Source organism: Misgurnus anguillicaudatus, chromosome 4, assembly GCF_027580225.2.
Source record: "Misgurnus anguillicaudatus chromosome 4, ASM2758022v2, whole genome shotgun sequence".
Taxonomy (NCBI): domain Eukaryota; kingdom Metazoa; phylum Chordata; class Actinopteri; order Cypriniformes; family Cobitidae; genus Misgurnus; species Misgurnus anguillicaudatus.
The window spans coordinates 30,181,083-30,199,413 of NC_073340.2; the positions used below are offsets into that span (position 1 = coordinate 30,181,083).

At 36.9% G+C, this 18,331-nt stretch overlaps 1 protein-coding gene across 1 annotated transcript in view; it reads right to left on the reverse strand.

Annotated features, from left to right (window-relative positions):
- sdk2b (sidekick cell adhesion molecule 2b) overlaps positions 1–18,331 on the reverse strand; it is a 418,765-nt gene that overhangs the window by 101,970 nt on the left and 298,464 nt on the right. The window contains exon 2 of the mRNA XM_073867136.1: positions 12,189–12,348. Coding sequence (XP_073723237.1) covers positions 12,189–12,348 — 160 coding nt within the window. The remainder of the gene's footprint in view (positions 1–12,188; positions 12,349–18,331) is intronic.

Genomic DNA, 18,331 nt, shown 5'->3' on the forward strand with positions numbered 1-18,331 from the left:
CACATTCAAGCGCATGTGTGTTTGTGCGTACAGAAAATTGCTCACTTTAGCACATTTTTGCGGTTAAATTGTTTAAAATCACTCAAGTGTTAACATTTGCAAGCCTTTGAAACACATGTAAACGATCAACTTTCACCCTATTTAAATTTGCGTATTAATACTGCCCTACAAAGCCAAAGCGCAGTAACTACGCATTTGGTCAAAACTGAGTTAAGGGTTGAAATGGGCTTTGTGAGATCTGTTGTGTCTTGTGACAAAGTCTCCTGGTTCAATTGTGTCCCATTTCAGAGAAACGTGTGTGCCAAAATTGAAGTTACATGTTAAACTTTAAGGGTATTTTTCTCAGTTTCAGTGTTTGCGTAGTTACTGCACTTAGCCTTTGTAGGGCAGAATACACGAATCGCATGTGGGCCGAAACCGTGGGTGGTGATCTGTACGGATTACGGATCAACTGCGATCCGTAACACCACTAATTAGTATTAAAAAAACAAACAACTTGAGATACTTAGTAGCCTACAATATTTACCTCTTATGATTGAGCATTAGAGACTTGGGCTACTTGCTGGTTGCAAGCTTCTCATTTGGCCGATGAGTCAACGACGACCAGAAGTGAACTTCAACGAGTATTGCACAGAAATCTTGTCAAAGAACGAAGAAAATGGTATTAACTGGTTACCATTATTTTAAATAAACTATTCTGTTCCGGAACATATATTTTTTTTAAAGTTTCTGGTTTCATTTCTGTTCCTTGCAAAACATCAGAAGTTTCTGGTTTTCGTTTTCGTTCCGTGAACTGGTTCAAAGCCTTGATATGCGTACAGTATGTGACCCTGTCGTTAAAATCCAGGCTAAAGTCTGAATAAGTTTGATTTTATGTCCGCACTTAGTCAATATTAAAGATATCAAGGTTATTTTTTCACAGAATATTCTTTACGTTATGTAAAACGCTTTTATTTATGTATAAAAAGGTAAATCACAAAAAATGACTCTAGCTGGGTTTTCACAGCCAGGGTCACACATTATCTCGGCCCACACTGACTCCAGACCTACAGTAAAGTTTAGCCCACCACTACCGGTGCGAGATGAAAGATTGTGTGGGAGTGGAGGAGAACGCCTGGAGTGATGAAAAGTGAAGTGGAGGACCGTGAGTGACAGCCATCTTGTTCGAACACAGGAGCTGAGAAAAGCTGCTATTAACAGACTATAATGAAGTATCAACCAATATTAGTGATGGGGTTAGACGGTTGCAGATCCTGCCAGGCAGGGTAAATTGGTTCTTGTGTGAAGTATATTAGCGCTAATGGACTAATTAGGAAATTTGGGGGGTGGTGAGGGGAACACGTTATAGATAAAACATATGCCCGAAACATTTCGCTTCAATTACGCATGCATACTGTACATGCTGTTTCTGCTAAAGATGAAGGAAATGCCGACAGGTGTTGTGTGATGGTTCATGTGAGTCAATTCTTTCGAATACCAATTTTGAATCATTCGCTGATTCACCCTTTAACTATGATGTGAAAAATGTGAGTCAGCAAAAAGTTTATTTACGTATAAACTATATATACATATATTTTAATGTATTTTTTGGAAGCAGAATATAAGTCAAGGCATCGAAGTGAACAAACGATGAGTTGCTCGGCTCCCCGCTTAACCTGACTTCTGTAAGCACTAAAATCCTGCCACATTCAGGGTGACTTCCTCTGTATCTTCCTCTCTTTCTGTCTCTAATGAATATAATTAACCTTTAAAGAGCTACGAGCTTGTGCAGCAGGTTGGGGGAGTCAGCAGGGGACCGGGCTTCAGACATTGATTGATTGATGTCCCAGCCAACGGAGCGCAGTGTCAGGTCTCCTTTAATTAGCCTTCTGTTAACCGCAAAGAGAAAGAAGCGAGATAAAGAGAGGAAACGCGAGAGCAAAGGAGCAGGATATGAGGTTCAAACGCCCCTCCGACTGAGACGGCTGACAAACAGACACCTGTATGCGATGATGTTGCCTTGGCAACGTGTCGCCAGTAACACGAAAACGGATGGCGTGACCGAGACTTTAAAGTATTTACAAAGCAAATAAATCTTTAAAGATATCAAAGAAAAGCATCACATTTGCGGAACTTGTATGAATCAATAGACTCCTACAGTACCTATGAAGTCCTTTCCTGTCCATTTTTTTTTTGCGTTTCTCTAACATCTTCCACTGGCTTTGTTAAACTAATGCATTTATATGAGCAGGATTAATATACTGTAAGACACTCATGGAAACTGAAGGACGCATCAATAGATATATTAAAAATGCTTGACTTGCAACACAATGGCATCCACCGTTCAAATGTTTTTTTGCCAAGACCTAAACTGTACAATTACGTGAATCATGATGTCATTAAACTTCACAACAGATCTAGACAGTCTCATATGCAAGTGTATAAATGCAAACATGCACACCCTCAAATGGGGCGCCGTATTGTTGGAAAGCTGGTTGAATATCTCATATTTCGAAAGGAGAAAAGAATCTATTAACGTTGTCTGAGCCGAATGCACCGCTCTGTAAGTTTGCTGGTATCAGGTCGCAGACAGCCGGCGAGTGCCACAACAAACAACGCAAATGTTTCTGTGCCACTGCTGTTTTTAATGTCGAGGGGAAGCAAGCAGGTCTTTTTCTACAGATGTCTGAATTGAACTGAAGGTGATTAAATTTGCTGGGAGCGAAACGCAACGCAGCTATGTTACGGGAAGTCCTGATAACGTCTGCTGCCTATAGAATAATCAAGGCATATAGTTGATGAATGGCAGAGCCTCGCGGTAACCAAACAACAGCAGCGGTGGCTGTTATGGTGACACTAATGTCTGGTGTGTTGAAATGAGACAAGGATGTTTGCTTGGATAAGTTGCAATGAGAGTTGTATGGGAATAATGGGTTTGTTTTACTGTAGTAGTAGTGGTGCACCTCTGTTTCTTGGACTGGAAGGAAATGACTCCAATACAATTGATTTTAAAACTAATTTAAATAAAGATTTATTTCTGGAGGCCAGTAAATGAAGTCATAGATTAGATTTCAAGTCAATTTATTAAATGCTACCTTAGCTGGTCAACAGGACTCGACAATAAGGATAGCCTGATAGCCCGGGGCAAGCATGAACGATGGTAGGGACAGCTGACAGAACTCTTGCTTCCCCGATCGGGCCAGTGCTGAATCGTGGTTGTGGCTAGATGGTGTACAGCTACAGTCGTAATCTCACAAAATATTGTGTTTCAGGTTTAGGTTTAGGGCTAGGATTATGATAAAAGAGCGCTCCTCTGGTAAGATTCCACAAGATTTTGGCCCTTGCTGTATCCCTTCTAGCCATGACTCTGCATTGTCACAAGTTTCTTGAAGGGAAAGTTTACCCCAAAATGAAAATTCATGATTTAAACAATAAACAAATATCTTTCTTTGTGCTCAACAAAACACAGAAATGTATTCAGTTTTGTACACTGCAAAAATGATTTTCAAGAAAAAAAAATCTTGTTTTCAGTAAAAATATCGAAATTTTCTGAAATTAAGATGCTTTTTCTTGATGAGCAAAATGATCCAAGAAAATAAGTCCAAAAAATTAAGACCAAAATATCAAATTTCAGTGATTTTGTGCATAAAACAAGATAAAAAATCGGCCAATGGGGTAAGCAAAATTCTTGAATTTTTCTTGAATTTAGTGTTTAAGAAAAATGTTCAAGATTTTTCTTCTTACCCCATTGGCAGACTTTTTTTTTTTGCTTGTTTTATGCACAAAATCAATTAAATTTGAATTTTTTGGTTTAAAAACTAGACTTATTTTCTTGGGTCGTTTTGCTCATCAAGAAAAAGCATCTTAATTAAATAATTTTTTGATATTTTTACTAAAAACAAGACAAAAATAATAAGAATTTATTTTTCTTGAAAATACTTTTTTTTGCAGTGAATCAACCAAAGAGGGAGTAAATGATGACAGAATTTTCATTTTTGGGTAAACTGTCCCTTTAATAAGGATAAAAAATATATTTTTGCTGTCATGACCTTATGTACTAATGTTACATAGGTCAAAAAATAAAAAATAAAGTCTATTTTAATTTAAGTGCTTTTTTTGTGGTGGGCCAGCAGACATTTTGGCAGGGCAGGCCTGACCAGGCCAGTATATTGTTGGGCCCTGGACTACATTATGTGAAGTGAAGCCCATCCCAGTAAGTAGTGACCACAAGCACTGCAAGTCGTAAACACCCACACATCCATAGCAATGGGCCGCTATCCTTACAGCACCCACGGGGCAATTGGGGTTAAGGCGTCTTGCTCAAAGGCCCCTCAGTCGCAACCTGCCGGCCGTGAGTCTCAAAACGGTCCAACTCTCTAACCATAGGTTACAACTGCTTACAATAAAATATACTAATATATACTATATTAAAGTATACAAATAATAGAATAGATCATTTTCACATATTTATTTAACAGATTCCACCATCCAAAAATATCTAGATATTTTTATTACCTTGTCAGATATTTCAGCAAGTAGTTACAGGTGAAAATTAATTGTTAATCAAAACCAAGAAGTGACAATAAGAATAAATTCCTTAAGATTTTTCACAGAATTTCATTGAGAACAGTCAGTGAAAGCCTGTCTCATCTATAGACAAAGACAAATTATTGCACTGAACTCAAGTTAATTCCTGCAGATCCAGCATGAAATTGTCACTGTTATGTGAAAATGCGGTCTAAGACTCACAGCTGTGAGAGAGAAACTTGTTTACTGAGATTTCAGACTAAGAAAAAAGAAACCAGAAAGACAAGAAAGCACAGAATAGAGGAAACTGTCCTTAAACCACATCTGCAAGTCATTTATCTGATGGTGAGCTAAACAAAATGCTAGACTGCTCTTTATGACTTTCTCTCCCTCTCTTTGTCTTGCAATCTCTCTATCAAGCCAGCATTGTTATGATCTAAGGCTTTCAGAAACAGCGGTTAAAATATATCAAACATATGTACTTAAAGGTACAGTTCAGCTACAAATAAAAACACTGACATCCATTCACCCTCATGTGTTAGCTTTGAATCTCATTCACACTCAAAGCTAATATAAACCTTCACGATTGTTCATGGTATACGTGAGAACCGTTTGTTTGTGCACCGCTTCTTCTCTTTCTTTCTCGTCTTATTGCACTGCTCTTGTATTTTGATTTGAATGGGCTTAAGGCGAGATCATCGGTAAATAATGACTTTAATTTTGGTCTGTTCCTCACACACAGCTGTCCTGTGGCTTTATAGGATAAGACTTAAAATGTAATGCATGAATCTTATGGGCACCTTTCATGTTTTTTTAATGGTGCTTCATGTCCTTTGAGAGTTCCGATCCCTCTTTACTTTCTAGAAAAGAGAAACTCTGATTTAGGGTTAAACCTCACATTGTGTTTCACGAAAATCCTAACAACATTTGAGATAAAATTCTCAGAAGACATATACTGTATTAAACCGCTGGAGTCATTTGGATAATTGAAATGATGGATGTACAGTACAGTATGTGCCTCTTGGAGGTTTGCCACGATGACCCCTATACAGAAAGATAACATGACAGCATTTTAATATGATATTATTCATTTGTGTTTGATGACAAAATAAAAGTCATGTACATCTTGGAAACTATGAGACTTTTCATTTCTGTACTATTCCTTTAAAGTTTATGTCAGGAATAATTTAGAAAATAGAAAAAAAAGAAAATTTTCAAATAATTCAAAGGACTGGAGACAATAATTCTGATTACACCACAGTTAACACAAACTTGATGGTGGTTATATTAAGACATTTGACAGGTTAGGTGTGTGTTTTACAGAATAATAATCAACACCCAAGTAATATTTCTCAACCAATCCGAATAAAGCATTCAACAGCCCCGTGGTATAATAGACTTAGGGCTCTATCATACACCTGGCACAATGCAGCGCAATGTGCGACGCAAGTGTCTTTTGCTAGTTTCAACCCGGCGCAATGACCATTTTCACGTTTAGCACCACTTGTTTAAATGCAGCAGCACATAAACGTTTTAAAATATGAAAAATCAAAAGATTAAAATGTGAATGATTATAATTGAGTCTCTTGGACATAAATGAGGACCAATTATGAGACGTTAGAAGGCGTAAAGAGCTGCTTCACCTGTAGCCTGGTAAGTAATTCAATATTTTGCTTTAAAGCAACACCAAAGAGTTTTTTTTACCTTAAAATAACGTTTCCAAAAAAGTTTCAGTGGTTCATCCACTCAAAACAGGGTGAATGGCACTTTCACATTCGCTTTGCAGCCCTCTATCGGCCAAAACCGCACTAAAGAAGTTTCCAACCATCGGGTAGTGGTCCTGTAGTTCGAGTGAATACTACAAAAACTTGCTTTACGGCAGATCTACAATCCAATCAGAGCCAGCTATGCTGCAGTATTTACGACAGTGGTAATGAACAATTACGCTTCTAACCTGTAGGGGGAGCAAAGAGCAATAAGTCTTTAGTGTTGCTTTAAACAAATGCAAATATTGCATCTATTTTAAAATGTTTTTTTTCTACCCACGGATTTATTGTATATGATGACTCTGTACCTGTGGATATGCTGAGATGAAAAACATTTTTAAGTAATGCTTAAAAAAAAACTCATGGCGCTGTCCGAGTGCTGAAACGGCTCTCCGCACATTTGTAAGTTCTTTATCTCCTGTTTGTTACAAATAAAGTAATTTTAGAGTACAAACCTTCTCTTACATACTTAAATTAAATTACTTAAATAAATTATTTGATGATGTTGGATATCCATACATCCATTTACTGTTTTAATCCAAAAAAATAAAATTTTCAATACAAATGAAAACAACACAATTATTTAACATTAATCTTAAACTGGGGGTCTTTTTCCTCCGCTTAGTTTTTCAGTATACAAATTCTGTCATCTAAATACGGATTAGACATAGCGCCAGCACAACTGGCTTTTAAAGGGAATTTGAGATAAGACTCTCATCGATTTATTGCACGTTATGCCCAAAACACACCCATTACTTTTTACAAGAATAACCCTTTTTGACCCTGCGCTCGGCGCACAAACCATTTTTACCATCGTTAAATAAGCAAAAGTGGATTCGGACATGTGCACCATGCGCTTTAGACCATGCGCTTAGATTAAAATAGGGCCCATAGTCTCTTTTTATTTGAGGATCGAAAATATACACCACCTTTAAATTGTGTATTTAATCTCACCAAACACTTGGCAATGTCAAACAGATCCAGAAAATGACTGAGCTCATCAGATGCCCGGGCCGGCTGATGTCATTAGTGTCACGGTAGCAGAGTCAAGTGAGCTGGCATTAGACAGCAACGCGACTGCCAGAAAACAATTGATTGGGCTCATTTGGGAAAGTCTCATTTGGATACAGACTCACATACATATAAACACATTCTCATTGTGTCGGGAGGGGTGAAAGGAAAGGTCACTGTGAGAGCTGGGAGAACCATTTATCACTCCCTCTATTTGCCCTGAAAAATCATCCATGGCCAAATTACCATAGAGCTTTGCTGACTCGCCCACTTTTACTTGACTTCACCTGCACCAATGACATAGGGAAGATAAGATACGGACAAACTCAAATGTACGGGTGTATGTCGCACAAACTGATGCTCCACAACTTTCCATCAGTTTTATGATGTGTAATGGTGATCAGCATCACTGGTGATCTCATATTTCACAATATTTTTGGTCAGACGAACACCCTTGACCTAAATTGTTTACTTGAAGTAGGCCTAATCCATGAAATTTTAAGTTAATATTTATGACCCTGGATATCTATGACCCTTTATGACAAAACCAAGGTCTTAAGGATGTTTTTTTATCAAATCCAGGGATGTATGGTTTGTATGGATAGGACAATAGTTGGCCTAGATTCAACTATTTGAAATTTGGAATGTGAGGGTGCAAAAAAAAAAGTTTATACATTTGTCCAAATTAAGTCCTTAGTTCCACGTACTACCAACGATTAATACATTTTATATATTTACAAAATATCTTAATGGAACATGATCTTTACTTTATATCCTAATGATTTTTTGACATAAATATCTATAATTTTTACCCATACAATGTATTTTTGGCTATTGCTACAAATATCTCTGCTACTTATCCAGGATTAGGTTTCAATAATTTAAAGGCACATTATCATGTTTACCAAATAATTAAATAAATAAATAAACTTTATTTTATTGGTACATATAACGCATCTGTCCTCAGTTTTCTGATATATTGTAGTGCTGTATAATGGTCACATGACATGCAGATTAACTCTTTCCTGCCATTGACGAGTTATCTCGTCAATTAAGACAAAACATTAGCATAAAACGTGTTTCTGAAGAATTTTTAATGTTAATCTGCAATACAGGGTACCCATACCAATTTATGAAAAGAAAAACCTGAAGACAAAACATTATTTACTAATTTTAAACTCTGTGTATGTTTTGATAATCGTTCTGAATCTGATCTCAAACAAAATTCCTTCAAAAAGCAATTATTTCAATTTATTGCTAAATAAATGCATTTTAAAGAATATTTTAATACCCATATTTAAGAATTTATAAGCAGATAAAAATATAGATAAGATGAAACATTTTTCCCCGTTTTGTTTGTTTGTTTATTGTTTATTTGTTTGTTTTCCGGGAAGGCATTTTGTGAAACTTCAAAAATCACAAAAAATGCTGGCGGGCAACTTTTCAAAAAATGGCTTATGAGTTCTACTGAGCTACTGAGCCCCTAAGGTGACATTGGAGTAAAAACATCTTAAGTTTAGTTTCATGTGCTCACGTGAAACTTTCATGAAACTATCGCGCGTGCACGTGAAACTTTCACACACGCACCTGAAAGCGAAAGTTTCACGTGCTCACGTGAAAGTTTCACGTGCGCACGTGAAACTATCACGTGTGCACGTGAAACTATTGAGTTTAGTTTTACGTGCGCACGCAAAACTAAACTCAATAGTTTCACGTGCACACGTGATAGTTTCACGTGTGGACGCGAAACTAAACTTTATTTATTTTTTGCTCCATGTCTCCTTAGGGGCTCCTTAAAAAAACTATTGTTAGTTTTTTTTTTTAGTTAGCTTTAATTATAGTTTTTTTTTATGATGTACTTGCATTTAATGATTCAAGTGTAATTGATCATTTTTTCCATTGACTCACGAACCCACTGAAATCCTCCAGCGAACCACCAGCAAAACATAAAAAAGGTCATCAAGGTAGGTTTAAGGTTCAGTGGTTTAGACACAAACAGAGTAAAGGTTCTGAAATAAATGAGATCAAGTTGATATGAAACGCAGCAAACTGAGAAGAGTACGGTGACCAAAGCCAGCAGATCTGTCTCACCCTGAGTCTAATCAGTCACCATTATCTTTTAATTAAAACTCCATTCAGCACAGCTCCACCGTTTACATGTATAGAAAGATAGTTAATTAAAAAAATAACTTTGAATTGGGTGACCCAGTACACCACAGATACTACAGAAAGGTGAATTCCTACATTTCCACACTGAATAAGTATTCATCTGAGAAAATAAAGTATACATTTTTTTATTTCTGATCATGTCACTGAAATATTTTAAGTATCGTCACACAACTAAACTAAGATGCACTTAAAGCCTCAGAATGTCAATTGGACACGTGTGGTATTTTATATACTGTATTATAACATTCATTTAGCTTTTCAGTTTAGAATAGCTAAATATCTGTATAATGTTAATAATTTTGACACGTCTGGGCTCTTAAAAGGCTTTAAAGTCGCACTTAAAAATTCATGAATCTAACTGCACAAGAGAAAAATCTAACAAATTAGTTGCATGTGCAAAATATGAAGCTAGACCTCAAGACCTCCTTTTACTTCTCTAATCCATTTTGCAATTACTTTTAACCAGCTGTTCCCAAGGTCATTTTTAATGGATTTTATTTTCTTCAAGTTCACACAGGTGTCCCAGTAGAGTAACCACAGGTCCGGCTCATCTCAATTAACTATGCTATTTTTCAACAAGATCCAGAAAGCTCCCTAACAAAATACCTATAATGTAAAACCTAATCACCAAATGTATGACAAATACTGTGCCTTAATTATCCTTGTGCAATATTACCTTACAAAAAGTGATACTACGTTTGAAAAATTCATGCATTTGTAAGCATACCTAATTTTTTTGCTCACTGTTTAACTCTTTCCCCGCCAGCATTTTTTAACAACATTGCCAGCCAGCGCCAGCATTTTTTGTGATTTTCACAAAAGTTTTATGCCTTCCAGAAAATGTTCTTCTTTGAATATAAACATACAATATATCAAATTTAATAACAGACCCTCTGCTTTCAAAAACAAAAAAAGTTTCATCTACCTTTATTTGAAGAGTTTCGTTGCAAAACGAGATAACCACCGTTTTGTTAATTGTTCAGAAATCGCGTTTTTTGATTCTGCATTCCAATTAATTTCAGTGCAACTGCAGTTGGTTTGTTTTGATTTAAACCTTCATATCTTAAAAAATACAGCTAAGTAGCACCAATATACAATATAATAACATGATAACATAATAATAAACATGTTTTGACAAAAATAAAAAAAAATGGATTTATTTCGTTTTGCAACGAAACTCTTCATTTGTTCTCTTTTATTACCTCTCAAATATGGGTAGGTTTCTTCAAAAATACCAAATTTTGAACAAAAAGCGGAGATTTTTTGTGAAAGACTTTGAGACTTCAGAGTGATGAACAAAACATACACAGAGTTTGAACTGTTTGCCCTAATGCTGCGTTTACACCAGCCACAGTAAAGGCGTGAATGATGAGTGATTTCAATGTTAAAGCAATGTGAAGATGCGGTGACGCGCGTCTGGAGGTGGTCTCGCGGCACGGAAGATGCGATTCCGCCTCATTTGTGCAATTTGCGTTTATCGCGAATTTGCGGCTGATGCCTGAGTTGAAAATGTTTTAACTTTGGCGGAATTTTGCACCGCGTCAACCAATCAGGAGCCTGCTTGCTGCTGTGGCGGCAGCCCCGCCCGGAGTCACTCATTCAAACTAAATGAACGCTTGATATTGTCCGTAAGCAGTCACCTAGAGGAATACGACACAATTTCTTATTTCAAAAGAGACATGAATAAAAAGGACCTCGCTTGGAAGAGTGTCAGTGAGGACATTGGGCAACCTGGTAAGTTGTAATACACATTTCACTTTTGAGTCACGTGACGTTTATCCACCCGCGCCGTTTATTTTCCCCCTATAGTAAGGCTACCAAATACAAACCGGTAACTCTCTCGACAAATGCACAATCAACATCAGTCATCTTGCAAACAAACAACCGCATAGCACTTGCCCCTCCCACAAGAAGCGGATTTTGCCTCTGACGCTTGTCAAATGCTTGCTTTTACTGCGCATCTACTTCGCTCGAGACGCACGAATGCATTCAAACTGTTCAAGCGGCAAACTAAGCGCGGTAGACGCGATTTTGACGCCTGAAACGCGGTTAGTGTAAACGCAGCATAAGGGGATACTTTCGGATTTTATGAGTTGGGTAAAAGTGCCACCTGGTGGATGATAGCGGAAATACGGATTGCCGGAATAACTCGTCAATGGCGGGGAAATAGTTAAAGGAGTAGTTCACACAAAAATGAAAATTGTGTCATCATTTACTCACTCTCATGTTGTTACTTGTATAGATTTCTTTGTTTCGATTAACAATGAGGATATTTTGAGAAATGTTTGTAACCAAACTGTTCAGAGACCCCATTGACTTCCATAGTAGGTAAAAAGAATACTATGGGGTCTCTGGTCAGTTTGGTTACAAACATTCCTCAAAATATCACAATAATACTTTGTTAATAAGAGCAAAGAAATTAATACAGGTTTGTAACAACATGAGAGTGAGTAAATGATGACAGGATGTACTATCCCTTTAAAAATAAATGTTTTAAAATTGCAATCCATAACTTTTTCTTCTATTCATTTTAAACCACAGCAAATTACAGATTGGAACTTTAAATCAGACGGCCTGGAGCAGCTCTGCATGATGTCAAATATACAGTAAGCGCAGACAGCATCAATAATTTGGTTTTTACCCACCTAAATACACAACATTTCAAATTAAACATTTATATTTTTACAAAAACCTTTCAAATAAGTTATTACTACACAAACAGAAACACACACTGACCTGTATTCCAGCGAAAACCGTGTGATCTCCGTGTCATTGTGGATCCATTTGAATTCCAGCGGCCAGCTCCCCTCGGCCATGCATGTCAAAACTAACCGATTTCTCTCCAGGTGCAATTGACTCGGTACCGGTTCTGTCTTGAAGTAAGGTGGAACATCATCTGTGGGGACAGAGACACAAACACTGAGTTAGAGAGAGGATACACAGTTCTCTGGACACCGGTTTGACCAGCTCTAGACTCTTATATTCTTGTACTGCACTTCCTCCTGTCTGTTTTAAAAAACATGGCTATACTGTGCCATAATTGGGTCCCCAGTGCTTCTATGAATCTAGAAAATATGAAAAAGATCAACCCAGTATCTTAGTTTTGGTAAACCATTCTCTCCAAGCATGTGAAAAAATAGGTCATTGAAATTTGGCTCCCCCTGTGATGTCAGAAGGGGATAAAACTGCCCATTAATCTGCACTATCCAACCACGGTCCAGTTAGTCCAGAAATCAGCTCATTTGCATTTAAAAAGACACACTCAAAACGGCACATTTTTGCTCACACCTAAAAAGTGGCAATTTTAACATGCTATAATAAATTATCTATATGGTATTTTGAGCTTAAACTTCACATAAGTACTCTGGGGATACCAAAGATTTATTTTACATCTTAAAAAAGTCTTGTGAAATGTCCCCTTTAAGAGTTCAGCGAGCTCATCTTGTACCACACAACACAATCATGTCCAGACTTACTACGGTAAGTAAGTAGATCTAAACATCTAAATGTACTCGATCATCTAATGGAAAGATACTTAGGACAGATGAGTCAGATTCACCATAATAGATAAGCCTGTTACTCTAGACACCCAGAGCCAGCAACTAAAATTCCGATCTTGATCCTAATCATCGGTGTAAATATAGACCAAATTAAATGAACGGTTGGATAATACAATTATAAGATTGAATGATAATCAAGCATTAAAATTAAACTGTCAGAATGATCTATTGGGCCGACAGTTTACGGTTCATCTCTGGTTTCACTAATTTAAAGGAAGCTTTAGTTCTACAGTGGAGAAAGAAAAGTGGATTGCATGGCATACTACAAAACTGGCATACTTTTTTTTTTATTCTGCATTAACATACAATTACAATAAGGCAAACATATTGTACATTAACATTCTCAACAAACCAAGCACATAATTTAAAATAAATAACTAAAAGACAGATAAAAAATAAAATACAAAAAAAAATAATAATAAAAAAATAAAAAAATAAATAAATAAAAGCTCAGACATCAGGGTCTTCTAAAAGTTCAAAGACCTTCAACAGGTTAAGTAATCTTATTCCACTTTTCAGTTTTACTCTTTTTAAAGATTTGCAGTAAATCCAAAATTCTTTTTGAAAAACAGAAAAGGAAGGCTTCATTTTCATATATTTACATTTATGAATGTAAAATTTTCCCATTATAAACAAATTGTTCACTAGAAATTGAATTTGATTATCTTTCATTAATGTACCAAAAATAATATCATTTTTAGAAAATTGAGATATGGGAGCAATTGTTCGTTTAAGCCACTCATACATGGCAATCCAAAAAACACTACTATGTGACAAAACTGGCATACTGCGATGCATTACATGAAAATACTTGGCTGGATTCTGTTGGATGCTTAATAAACATAACATGGCGGGAACCGGTTAATCTATATAACTTAAAGGGACACAAGGCAGCATTTTTATGTTAATAAATCATCTTCGTAAGTCGGTATATGGTTAAATGACTCATTACATGACGAATGAAGACCCTCTCGCCCGCCCCTACCGTCTGTAGGAAGAATACCCCACTTGCAAGTTTGCTGTATCCGACCCGGTGTCATTCAGTCTCGTAAGGTCTCAGATATAGAAAGCATTTACTCCCAGACACTAGGGGGAGCTAGTAGAGAAATAATACTCAGACTTGCCTGGTGTGCCTTTAACCTATACACAAGTTGGGAAAGGACAGTTTGGCACTTACATATAGGAGTGTGCGGGGCAAAAACTAACGTGGGGTTAGTTGTAACACGGACTGTTTACATTGTTGCACAAGGTTGAGCGTTTTGGTTTTCCGGTATTTTTTTCACGCTGCCAAAAGACGATCTCCTGCAAATTACTGGAAATGTATAATGTTTTTCCAGAGAGTTATTGATGAACAAGTGTTTTGGTGGCATGAAAAGTAAATTTTTTCATTTTTTTTTTTCTTTTTCGTTTTCTTAGTTGGGTGTGTAAGAGACCAAATCCAATGCTATGTCTTATTAATCAGTGTCTTGTTGACTAAAACAAAGCATCGTTTTGAAATATGTTTGCAGCTCTTAGCAACTTTTTTGGTGGGCTTGAAAATATTTTGACCAGCAGGGTTAATTGTAATGCTGTGTTACAACTAACCCTCAGCACAAAACCGCTAACGTTAGCGTAATTCTTGCTGTTGTTTTAAATAGGCTACACACGAATAATTGCTGGCTGCCACAAAATAAATGTGCCTGTCTTATCAAAAATCATGTGTCACATTTATTTTTGTTCATATCTTTAATATTGATTGAAAGGTCACGTCAAAGATTGAAATTAAAATGAAATGAATGGCTAAAATCAGACTTTGATGCTAATTTTCTCAGAATTTGATTTTGAAACTGTAGTATGGTTATTACAGACTGGGTCACATATAAAACATTTTTTGTCATAATTGTGTTGCTTTTTCTCACATATTTAGACATTTGTATCCATTTATAATTAAACTATTGTTAGAAAAGCGTTGGATGAATGAATACAGTGTGGATAACTGCCTATTATAGACAGATTTATAAACAATATCCACTTAAAGTATAAAGACAAAATAGTATTGAAATATTTGCCTGCCAACTTAATTTTTAGCAAGTGTTACAACTAACCCCCTGCCTGTTACAATTAACCCCACCTATGGGGGTAAGTTGTAACGTTTGCACTTCTGTCACGTTTGGTGTAATTGTCCAAGACTTGTAAGTACTAGAAACAAACTTCAAATGTTCATTTGTAGCAGAGATGTGTGTGTTGCTTGTGTAAAAATATAATGAATTAAACTCAAATATTTTTTGAACGATTGAGCCAAAACCAAAAAAGCGTTAGGTTGTGCCCCGCTCTTCCCTACTATAAGTCAAACTATTTTTATCATTGCATTGCATTATATGACAAACTAACAAACCAAGTGACATTTATCTTAAAGAAAAAAAATCTTTTTAGGGCAAAAACATATTTCTTAGGTTTTACATTTTATAGTGTTCAGTCACAAATACATTTATTCATAAATGCCCATGAGAGGTGGTTAAAAGCTATTGCAAAAAAAAAAAAAAATGCTCAGTCAAGAAAAGCCCCACTGAGAAAAGGTTTGGTATTATTTGCTTGCACATTTTCTAATACAGTCACCTTTGGACATTTAAACGTGTTACTTTAATGTCCAGATACTCTTTAGTGTCATTGTACGTTTGTATACAAGCTTTAGCATCTTTAAGTTCCTTGACTTGAAGTAATGATAGATAAAAATAAATTAGGTCTAGCATATTCTTTGCATACTTTTTGCACATATTTTTTAGCCCAAAAAGCGTGCATAAATTAATCCAAAAAGCATGCATACTTATAAAATCCACCAGGAATGTTACACCATCCGTGCATTTTTGAGATAGGCTTACTACAGTTTTCCTTTGCAACGAGATGCACTAATCCTAATCTTGCATACTATTTACTGTAGAACAGATTGTACGCAAAACAAGATTTAGCTACAGCTAAGTATGCAACGAAGCCAGTTACTCAAATGGACACGTGAGGTTTCATAACAGCAGACAGCATGCAGGGAGGTAGTTAATGTGATGCATGGTTTGGGATATTAGCGAAGTTTTATGAAAATGAGGTGGAAGGAGTCGCGCATTTGATCAGACGGGTGAAGCAAATTGTTCCCAAGCGTTTGGAGCAATACTTTCATCTCTGATAGAGAGATAAGATGACAGAAAGTGAGCCAGGGAGCATCACAGAGAGAGAGAGAGGGTGAGCGATACAGTGAGAAGACATTGATCATCGATGAGTATCAGAACTGGGATTTCTCCCTCATTAGAGAACAAATGATCCAGCCCACTAAAAGCTTTAATGATCTATCAACGGGGCTAACAAACACGCTGATAGGCCTCTGCGGGCCCGAACGAGCAGATATACAACACTAAGATCACAGAGTTTCTATTAATGGCACCAATGATGGGTTTATGCCCTACTGTAACCTTGCATGAGCTTTCCAGTAACAAGTACTCCGAGAGCAAATTGTGTAAATTGTAAAGGGACTTTTAGGACACCTATCTTAATTGACACCGTGCGGATAAGGGACTCGGTGGGTGGAAAGATGAAGTTTTAAGAGAGAGGGCTTTGAAATACTCAGATTACCATATCGACTCTTTCGAGAGAAGCTACCCTAATGGGCGCCGGTGTTAGATCCAGGCAGTGAAAACTGTAAATTTCAGAGTTGATTTTTAAAAAGCCTGTCAGAGAGGTTCAAGACGGTGGGTTACTGCTCTCAGAAGATACTCGGCAATTATGGGCTCTTTGCGTCCACTGCGCTTGTTATCGTAAGTGCAAGAAAGAAGTGCAAAGGAGAGGGGTCAGGTGGGCCACAATAGTTGTTTTGGCGACAGGTGGTCGAGAAGCCAAAAGGGCTTCACGGTGGCACAAATTCCTCGAAGAGAATTACACTTCCAAACTCATTAACGGGTATCACACACACACTTATGAGCACACATACACACTGCCGAGAGGTTACCATCCATAATTAAACAGAGTCTAACTGGTTTCTATTTAAAGTATGGGAACCTCTGGCCCTCTAACACTCTTTCTCATCATGTTTAGGGCTAATTAAAGAAAACTGGAGGTGTGAATGCATATAAACAAAGACACAAACATATTAATGCAATCCTAATGCAACTACTTTAAATTTGATTGTTTAACTACCTTTTCATGAGATGCCGTTTTCACATTTGGCTTTGTTTTTTAGAACCTGGACTACTGGGGGCAGTCAAGGCCTAATTCTTTAGAAAGCCTGGCTTGTAACTTAAAGATCCCTGGTTTGGGTTCAGAAAGCGACTGAGGCGCCCCAGGTGCCCCCCTCTGCTACAAGTGTGTGAGTGTTTACCACTGACTGTGATGGGTTAAATGCAGCCTTTAGATTTTTATTCCTGACCCAGTTAACCACACATCTTTAACAGCCGTGTCATCTGGGCACAGGGTGTCTGTTGACAGAGTCATCGCCGTGGCTAAACCGCTGTTTGTCTTTTGCCTGTGTGTGTGTTTGTCCCAGAGAGACATCCAGTGCAAGGCCAACATTCATAAACACACACAGTGTCACACTCCAGTTCAATAACGACAAGGCCATTCTCGGTCTCCTAATAAACTTATTTTTTCCCAGAATGCCCTGCTAAGCCCTCTCCTACAAAACCCCGGTGCCCTAGAGCAAGTTCACATCAGTACCGCAGCCAAAATATGAAGTATGTTGCAACAAAGTGGGATTTTTAGATATAAGCCCCATGTGACTCAGGATTAGTAAAGCGAAGAGATATTCACACATTTAACGCTTTTGTTAAAAATAAATCAAAACCATTTATTGTGCAAGTACATAAAAAACCTTTTAGTGTCTCATGCCTTACCCTGATTTGCACTGGTATACTTATAATAATTTATTATTTAAGCTTATGGGTATGATTTTGGGGGAAATGTCAGTTTGATTTCATTTGACTTTAACCCTCATAAAGAAAATTACTCCACAAGTAACTTGCAATTGTTCATTTTAAACAAACAGAGATGGTGATAGAGAGGCAAAACATACCAATTGAAGCTTTAAAAAAGCACTGCGTTAATCAAACTGGACACAATAGGAGCCTTTAACTCTTTCCCTGCCATTGACGAGAGAAAACTTTTGAATAAAAATGTGATTAAGATTTTTATGTTTTTTTGTTGTTGTTGTTGTTGTTAATCTGCAATACTGCAATTATCCACTATATTTACTTACCCCATTTCTAAAAAAAAATTTGATGAATTTGAAACCATCGGCATATCGGCAATAGCACGAGAAAGGCCGATACTGATTGTTTATTAATTAACTGCATAAAGAAATTC